General features: G+C 48.6%; 1 protein-coding gene across 1 annotated transcript; it reads left to right on the forward strand.

The window, feature by feature from the left end:
• The first annotated feature begins 471 nt into the window (after positions 1-471).
• Positions 472-1280, forward strand: LOC109748165 (uncharacterized). The gene has a single exon (XM_020307203.4). It carries the CDS (start codon positions 592-594, stop codon positions 928-930), a length of 339 nt encoding a protein of 112 aa, XP_020162792.1. The 5' UTR covers positions 472-591; the 3' UTR covers positions 931-1280.
• Positions 1281-9781: the final 8501 nt, after the last annotated feature.

A 9781-nucleotide genomic window follows, 5' to 3' on the forward strand; every position in this document is an offset into this window, starting at 1 on the left:
GTTGGTCCTTGGTGGATGGATCGGTTTGGATCCGATATTCGTTCGTATTGTGTTAGGTTGGATCCTTTTGATCTAAGTTTTTCATCATCGGTGACGGTTGTTATTCTGATGCACTGGCCCTTTGAGACCTTAACGCGACTGACTGTTCACCGTAAGAAGATTTGACCATCTCTGGTTTGTGTGGTTTGGGAGGGGGAGGCGTCGACGTTGGTACATCTTCCACTCACTCTACTAATCATAGTTATCACTAGGTGGCCTATAAACCTGATTGTAACTGCATATTTGTTTTTTTATTTTGCTATCACGACATACGATGAATAGATTGAACGTTTTTGGGGAAAGAAAATGATGCAGGGGCCGGGATTACCCTGCTTTTCAGACAGAAAATAGACATCTCAAGCCGAAGAAGAGTAATTAAATGATGTAGATTGCCGTTCACCGACAGGTGGGCCCACAGTCCGCTGCTTCTCCTCCCCTTCCCATCCAGCTCTTGTTAAGCTCGAGATCCAGCAGAGAGTAGAGTCCACAGAGACTTTTCCCCACACACGCGCGCGAACGATCCCGAGGCGGCGGAGCAACCGAAGCATACCCATGGCTCGCACCTCCTCGCAGTCGCAGTCCTCCGTGGCCGGCGCCGCCGGCGCCTCCCGCCCGGCCACCGTCGGTCCCCGCGGCACGGCCGCCGCGACGGCGGGCATGCGCCGCCGCCCAGGCCGCACCTCCTCCTCGTCCGGCGCGGGCGGCGGCGGCGGCTTCTCCGGTGGTGGGAACAACATGCTCCGCTTCTACACCGACGAGGCCCCCGGGCTGCGCCTCTCCCCCACCATGGTGCTCGTCATGTCCGTCTGCTTCATCGGCTTCGTCACCGCGCTGCACGTCTTCGGCAAGCTCTACCGCTCCCGCACCGCCGCCTCCAACGCCTCCGCCTGATCGGCTCCGCAGGCCCGCCCGGTGGTGACCTTCCTGCTTCTTCCTCTTCCTCAGCTCAGATCAGATCAGATGGTTTTGGTGGGTAACAAGGATGATAGTTTTTGTTGTTGCTGATCCTTTCTGGGTTAGATCTGCCAAAGATGGCTTTTGTGTGTAACAGATCCAAGAGGCTAGCCTTGCTTCATCCTTACTTCCCCACTTAGATCTGCCAAGCAACCTTACTAGTTCAAATTATGGTGCCCTTCTGTTTCTATTTACCTTGTTGCGATGAATTGTGGCTAATCACCTGTGAATTTGCAATCACCATATATGATATGTGCCTTGTGGGGATTGAGGGTACAGTTTTGTTACTTGTTCTGCCGACTTAGGTGTGTCTATGAGCATTCATAGTGCAGTCTTGCATCATGCTAGCTCCATCTTTTACTTAATTGTTATGGTTACTGCATTTTAGAGAACCGAGTATCCGTTTCGAAGTATAGCTCACCTAGCCCATCTAGGAGAAAGTAGAGCTAGCCTAGTTGAGCTATGCGGGAAGGAGCTATGTTATTTGTTTGGTGAATACGTTCCACGCCCACATTGCGCAGCATCTCATGGGCAGTTCGTGTCCTTAGCAGGCGCACCAAGTTTGTTTGCTGCTGATTTGGCTCTCCTAACCAGGCAATGATTTCTTGGTCGTTGAGAGCAATCTTGCCAGGCTCAAGAAATTTATCAGTTTACCAAATGCCTCCCTTTGCCAAGCTAGGTTATAACTTCTTTTGCCTTAAATCCAAATACACCCTGAGTGTTTCTTTCTGTTTTTTTTTTAATAGCTGGAGCTTTGCAATAGTACTAGAATTCGACATTCTACGCCGTGCACTGGCAAGATGGTGTTTCCTTACCAAATACTCCTACTATCTTGATATTCATAGAAACACGTAAGAGAGTTATTTTTTTTTACTCCTTGACGATGGCTATTTAGTTATTCTAAATTTCTGAGCAGTTGAATCTCTTTGAAAATGTCTTGTCAAAATGATATGTGTCTTTAAAGGATTTTAGGTCTTATCGGTTTACTTATTGTTAGAACCAAGAAGGCCTGATGTGACTATGTGCACAAACTACAGGTTGATAACAAGGCCTCTTAGGATTTTTCTCAAGTTGCATTTAAGTTTTGAAGGATATTGTGTTATGGCGGGTTTAGCTAGGCCCACTGGGTAATCTTAGCCCACAAGTTATCTTAGGTTAATTCTTATGCAAGTTATCTTAGGTTAATTCTTATGCAAGTTATCTAGGTTATAAATATAGGCTGTAAGACTCTTTTTGGAATCAAGCAATAAGAATATTATTATCCCTATTGCCCGGCTCCCAGAGGAGCCGGAACCCTAGCCGCCTCCAGCCCTAACCGCCACGGCCCTCCTCCTTCCTCGCGACGGCGCCGACGCGCCGGAGCTCGCGTCCTCGCCCTCAACCTCCGCTGTTCTGCCCTTATAACCTAAGGAGTAGAGCCGGTAGGAACCCTAGTCCCACCAATTTGGTAATCAGAGACCAAGTTCCGATCATGTCGCTGCCACCACCACCGCCGGTGCTTTCCAGCGGCTCCACCGCGCCGATGATGACGGCGCCGCCCCTCACCGTGCCGATGACGACGGCGCCACACCTCACCGCGCCGATGTCGTCCGTCACCGGGACAACCGCGCTGGCGGGCCACGTCTCCACCGCGGCCCCGCCCGCGCCGCCATCCCCGGTTCCCTCTGCGCCACCGCCGTCCGCCGTCTTCACGCCGGAGCAGGTCACGGCCACCCTGCGGGACCTCGTCACCGCCGTCCAGAGCCTCCACCTGCAGCAGCAGCAGTACGCGGCCGGGCCCTACATGCCCCTGCCGACGGCGCCCGTTGCCGCCTACGGCCACACGCCGTGGCCGCCCCAGGGCGTCTCCCCGTACGACGCCCCTCTGATGCTGCCGTTCCAGGCGGCTCCACCGGGCGGCCCTCCGGCTGCCGCGGCGCCCCTCTGGCCCTTGGCGCCGACGCCGTCATCGGGCCCCTGGCCGCTACAGCAGATGCCGCAGGCGGCGGCCACCGGACCGCTGCAGCCGTTCTCCGCGCCGACTTGCACCGGGCAGCCGCTGCTGCCGTTCCAGGCGGGACACCCCGGCGGGACAACGCCGGCCGCGACCCCTCTGTGGTACTTGCAGCCACCCTCCCCCGCGGCCACCGACGCCCCCGCCCACCCCCCGCCACCGACGCTAAAACACCGGCGCCGCCCCTGCCTAGCTCGGGGGCACCCTCGCCGACCGGCCTCCCGATTCATCAGGTCCGGTTCCCGCCCTCCCCGTCGCCACTTCCGAGCATGGGCGGCTGGGTCTTCGCCTTCGCCGGTCTACACCACGGCCCCCGAACAGCCGACTCCGTTCCCGCAGTTCGGGGGGGCCATCTGGTTCCGCCGGTCCCTACCCGGAGTACTCCGACCAGGCGCCACCCGCCTCGCTGCTCCGCACCTCCGAGCCAGCTCGACACGGGGTTCCCTCCCAGGCACCGCCGCGGTTCGCCAAGATCGACTTCGCCACTTATGACGGCACGGAGGACCCCCTCAACTGGCTCAACCAGTGCGACCAGTTCTTTCGTGGCCAGCGCACACTCGCTTCGGAGCGGACCTGGCTTGCCTCTTATCACCTCCGAGGCGCAGCCCAGACCTGGTACTACGCCCTCGAGCATGACGAGGGCAGCATGCCCCCTTGGGAGCGCTTCCGCGAGCTCGGCCGCCTTCCCTTGAAGGAAATATGCCCTAGAGGCAATAATAAAGTTATTATTTATTTTCTTATATCATGATAAATGTTTATTATTCATGCTAGAATTGTATTAACCGGAAACATAATACTTGTGTGAATACATAGACAAACAAAGTGTCACTAGTATGCCTCTACTTGGCTAGCTCGTTGATCAAAGATGGTTATGTTTCCTAGCCATAGACATGAGTTGTCATTTGATTAACGGGATCACATCATTAGGAGAATGATGTGATTGACTTGACCCATTTCGTTAGCTTAGCACTCGATCGTTTAGTATGTTGCTATTGCTTTCTTCATGACTTATACATGTTCCTATGACTATGAGATTATGCAACTCCCGTTTACCGGAGGAACACTTTGTGTGCTACCAAACGTCATAACGTAACTGGTGATTATAAAGGTGCTCTACAGGTGTCTCCGAAGGTACTTGTTGGGTTGGCGTATTTCGAGATTAGGATTTGTCACTCCGATTGTCGGAGAGGTATCTCTGGGCCCTCTCGGTAATGCACATCACTTAAGCCTTGCAAGCATTGCAACTAATGAGTTTGTTGCGAGATGATGTATTACGGAACGAGTAAAGAGACTTACCGGTAACGAGATTGAACTAGGTATTAAGATACCGATGATCGAATCTCGGGCAAGTAACATACCGATGACAAAGGGAACAACGTATGTTGTTATGCGGTCTGACCGATAAAGATCTTCGTAGAATATGTGGGAGCCAATATGAGCATCCAGGTTCCGCTATTGGTTATTGACCGGAGACGTGTCTCGGTCATGTCTACATAGTTCTCGAACCCGTAGGGTCCGCACGCTTAACGTTACGATGATAGTTATATTATGAGTTTATATGTTTTGATGTACCGAAGGTTGTTCGGAGTCCCGGATGTGATCACGGACATGACGAGGAGTCTCGAAATGGTCGAGACATAAAGATTGATATATTGGAAGCCTATGTTTGGGTATCGGAAGTGTTCCGGGTAAAATCGGGATTTTACGGGAGTACCGGGAGGTTACCGGAACCCCCCGGCAACATAATGGGCCTTAGTGGGCCTAGGTGGAAGAGAGGAGAGGAGGCCAGGACAGGGCCGCGCGCCCCTCCCCCCCTCCCAGTCCGAATAGGACAAGGAGAGGGGGGCGGCGCCCCCCTTTCCTTCCTTCCCTCCACCTCTTCCCCCTCTCTCTCCTAGTCCAACATGGAAAAGGGGGGAGTCCTACTCCCGGTAGGAGTAGGACTCCTCCTGGCGCGCCTCTCCCCTTGGCCGGCCGAACCCCCCTTGCTCCTTTATATACGGGGGCAGGGGGGCACCTCTAGAGACAACAATTGATCTATTGATCTCTTAGCCGTGTGCGGTGCCCCCCTCCACCATATTACACCTCGATAATATCGTAGCGGTGCTTAGGCGAAGCCCTGCGTCGGTAGAACATCATCATCGTCACCACGCCGTTGTGCTGACGAAACTCTCCCTCAACACTTGGCTGGATCGGAGTTCGAGGGACGTCATCGAGCTGAACGTGTGCTGAACTCGGAGGTGCCGTGCGTTCGGTACTTGATTGGTCGGATCGTGAAGACGTACGACTACATCAACTGCGTTGTGCTAACGCTTCCGCTTTCGGTCTACGAGGGTACGTGGACACACTCTCCCCTCTCGTTGCTATGCATCACCATGATCTTGCGTGTGCGTAGGAAATTTTTTGAAATTACTACGTTCCCCAACAGTTGCATCAGAGCCTGGTTTTATGCGTAGATGTCATATGCACGAGTAGAACACAAGTGAGTTGTGGGCGATATAAGTCATACTGCTTACCAGCATGTCATACTTTGGTTCGGCGGTATTGTTGGATGAAGCGACCCGGACCGACATTACGCATACGCTTACGCGAGACTGGTTCTTCCGACGTGCTTTGCACATAGGTGGCTGGCGGGTGTCAGTTTCTCCAACTTTAGTTGAACCGAGTGTGGCTACGCCCGGTCCTTGCGAAGGTTAAAACAGCACCAACTTGACAAACTATCATTGTGGTTTTGATGCGTAGGTAAGAACGGTTCTTGCTAAACCGTAGCAGCCACGTAAAAACTTGCAACAACAAAGTAGAGGATGTCTAACTTGTTTTTGTAGGGCATGTTGTGATGTGATATGGTCAAGACATGATGCTATATTTTATTGTATGAGATGATCATGTTTTGTAACCGAGTTATCGGCAACTGGCAGGAGCCATATGGTTGTCGCTTTATTGTATGCAATGCAATCGCCCTGTAATGCTTTACTTTATCACTAAGCGGTAGCGATAGTCGTAGAAGCATAAGATTGGCGAGACGACAACGATGCTACGATGGAGATCAAGGTGTCGAGCCGATGACGATGGTGATCATGACGGTGCTTCGGAGATGGAGATCACAAGCACAAGATGATGATGGCCATATCATATCACTATATTGATTGCATGTGATGTTTATCTTTTTATGCATCTTATCTTGCTTTGATTGACGGTAGCATTATAAGATGATCCCTCACTAAATTATCAAAGTACAAGTATTCTCCCTGAGTATGCACCGTTGCGAAAGTTCTTCGTGCTGAGACACCACGTGATGATCGGGTGTGATAGGCTCTACGTTCAAATACAACGGGTGCAAAACAGTTGCACACGCGGAATACTCAAGTTAAACTTGACGAGCCTAGCATATAACAGATATGGCCTCGGAACACGGAGACCGAAAGGTCGAGCGTGAATCATATAGTAGATATGATCAACATAGTGATATTCACCGTTGAAACTACTCCATCTCACGTGATGATTGGACATGGTTTAGTTGATGTGGATCACGTGATCACTTAGAGGATTAGAGGGATGTCTATCTAAGTGGGAGTTCTTAAGTAATATGATTAATTGAACTTGAATTTATCATGAACTTAGTACCTGATAGTATCTTGCTTGTCTATGTTAATTGTAGATAGATGGCCCGTGCTGTTGTTCCGTTGAATTTTAATGCGTTCCTTGAGAAAGCAAAGTTGAAAGATGATGGTAGCAATTACACGGACTGGGTCCGTAACTTGAGGATTATCCTCATTGCTGCACAGAAGAATTACGTCCTGGAAGCACCGCTGGGTGCCAGGCCTGCTGCAGGAGCAACACCAGATGTTATGAACGTCTGGCAGAGCAAAGCTGATGACTACTCGATAGTTCAGTGTGCCATGCTTTACGGCTTAGAACCGGGTCTTCAACGACGTTTTGAACGTCATGGAGCATATGAGATATTCCAGGAGTTGAAGTTAATATTTCAAGAAAATGCCCGGATTGAGAGATATGAAGTCTCCAATAAGTTCTATAGCTGCAAGATGGAAGAGAATAGTTCTGTCAGTGAGCATATACTCAAAATGTCTGGGTATAACAATCACTTGATTCAATTGGGAGTAAATCTTCCGGATGATAGCGTCATTGACAGAATTCTTCAATCACTGCCACCAAGCTACAAGAGCTTTGTGATGAACTATAACATGCAAGGGATGAATAAGACGATTCCCGAGCTCTTCGCAATGCTAAAGGCTGCGGAGGTAGAAATCAAAAAGGAGCATCAAGTGTTGATGGTCAATAAGACCACTAGTTTCAAGAAAAAGGGAAAAGGGAAGAAGAAGAAGGGGAACTTCAAGAAAAACAGCAAGCAAGTTGCTGTCCAGGAGAAGAAACCCAAGTCTGGACCTAAGCCTGAGACTGAGTGCTTCTATTGCAAGCAGACTGGTCACTGGAAGCGGAACTGCCCCAAGTATTTGGCGGATAAGAAGGATGGCAAGGTGAACAAAGGTATATGTGATATACATGTTATTGATGTGTACCTTACTAATGCTCGCAGTAGCACCTGGGTATTTGATACTGGTTCTGTTGCTAATATTTGCAACTCGAAACAGGGGCTACGGATTAAGCGAAGATTGGCTAAGGACGAGGTGACGATGCGCGTGGGAAATGGTTCCAAAGTCGATGTGATCGCGGTCGGCACGCTACCTCTACATCTACCTTCGGGATTAGTTTTAGACCTAAATAATTGTTATTTGGTGCCAGCGTTAAGCATGAACATTATATCTGGATCTTGTTTGATGCGAGACGGTTATTCATTTAAATCAGAGAATAATGGTTGTCCTATTTATATGAGTAATATCTTTTATGGTCATGCACCCTTGAAGCGTGGTCTATTTTTGTTGAATCTCGATAGTAGTGATACACATATTCATAATATTGAAGCCAAAAGATGCAGAGTTGATAATGATAGTGCAACTTATTTGTGGCACTGCCGTTTAGGTCATATCGGTGTAAAGCGCATGAAGAAACTCCATACTGATGGACTTTTGGAACCACTTGATTATGAATCACTTGGTACTTGCGAACCGTGCCTCATAGGCAAGATGACTAAAACACCATTCTCCGGAACTACGGAGAGAGCAACAGATTTGTTGGAAATCATACATACAAATGTATGTGGTCCGATGAATATTGAGGCTCGTGGCGGATATCGTTATTTTCTCACCTTCACAGATGATTTGAGTAGATATTGGTATATCTACTTAATGAAACATAAGTCTGAAACATTTGAAAAGTTCAAAGAATTTCAGAGTGAAGTTGAAAATCATCGTAACAAGAAAATAAAATTTCTACAATCTGATCGTGGAGGAGAATATTTGAGTTATGAGTTTGGTCTTCATTTGAAACAATGCGGAATAGTTTCGCAACTCACGCCACCCGGAACACCACAGCGTAATGGTGTGTCCGAACGTCGTAATCGTACTTTACTAGATATGGTGCGATCTATGATGTCTCTTACTGATTTACCGCTATCGTTTTGGGGTTATGCTTTAGAGACGGCTGCATTCACGTTAAATAGGGCACCATCAAAATCCGTTGAGACGACGCCTTATGAACCGTGGTTTGGCAAGAAACCAAAGTTGTCGTTTCTTAAAATTTGGGGCTGCGAATTTCAACCTGATAAGCTCGAACCCAAATCGGAGAAATGTGTCTTCATAGGATACCCAAAGGAGACTGTTGGGTACACCTTCTATCACAGATCCGAAGGCAAAACTTTTGTTGCTAAATTCGGAATTTTTCTAGAGAAGGAGTTTCTCTCGAAAGAAGTGAGTGGGAGGAAAGTAGAACTTGATGAGGTAACTGTACCTGCTCCCTTATTGGAAAGTAGTTCATCACAGAAACCGGTTTCTGCGACACCTACACCAATTAGTGAGGAAGTTAATGATGATGATCATGAAACTTCAGATCAAGTTATTACTGAACCTCGTAGGTCAACCAGAGTAAGATCCGCACCAGAGTGGTACGGTAATCCTGTTCTGGAGGTTATGTTACTAGACCATGACGAACCTACGAACTATGAAGAAGCGATGGTGAGCCCAGATTCCGCAAAATGGCTTGAGGCCATGAAATCCGAGATGGGATCCATGTATGAGAACAAAGTATGGACTTTGGTTGACTTGCCCGATGATCGGCAAGCCATTGAAAATAAATGGATCTTCAAGAAGAAGACTGACGTTGATGGTAATGTTACTGTCTATAAAGCTCGACTTGTTGCGAAAGGTTTTCGACAAGTTCAAGGGATTGACTACGATGAGACCTTCTCACCCGTAGCGATGCTTAAGTCTGTCCGAATCATGTTAGCAATTGCCGCATTTTATGATTTTGAAATTTGGCAAATGGATGTCAAAACTGCATTCCTGAATGGATTTCTGGAAGAAGAGTTGTATATGATGCAACCAGAAGGTTTTGTCGATCCAAAGGGAGCTAACAAAGTGTGCAAGCTCTAGCGATCCATTTATGGACTGGTGCAAGCCTCTCGGAGTTGGAATAAACACTTTGATAGTGTGATCAAAGCATTTGGTTTTGTACAGACTTTTGGAGAAGCCTGTATTTACAAGAAAGTGAGTGGGAGCTCTGTAGCATTTCTGATATTATATGTAGATGACATATTGCTGATTGGAAATGATATAGAATTTCTGGATAGCATAATGGGATACTTGAATAAGAGTTTTTCAATGAAAGACCCCGTGAAGCTGCGTATATATTGGGCATCAAGATCTATAGAGATAGATCAAG

Source organism: Aegilops tauschii, chromosome 5 (genome assembly GCF_002575655.3).
Source record: "Aegilops tauschii subsp. strangulata cultivar AL8/78 chromosome 5, Aet v6.0, whole genome shotgun sequence".
In the NCBI taxonomy this organism is placed as follows: Eukaryota; Viridiplantae; Streptophyta; class Magnoliopsida; order Poales; family Poaceae; genus Aegilops; species Aegilops tauschii.

Coding starts and splice junctions, on each gene's coding strand:
- LOC109748165 (XM_020307203.4), top strand. CDS start 592: ATGGCTCGCACCTCCTCGCAGTCGCAGTCCTCCGTGGCCGGCGCCGCC.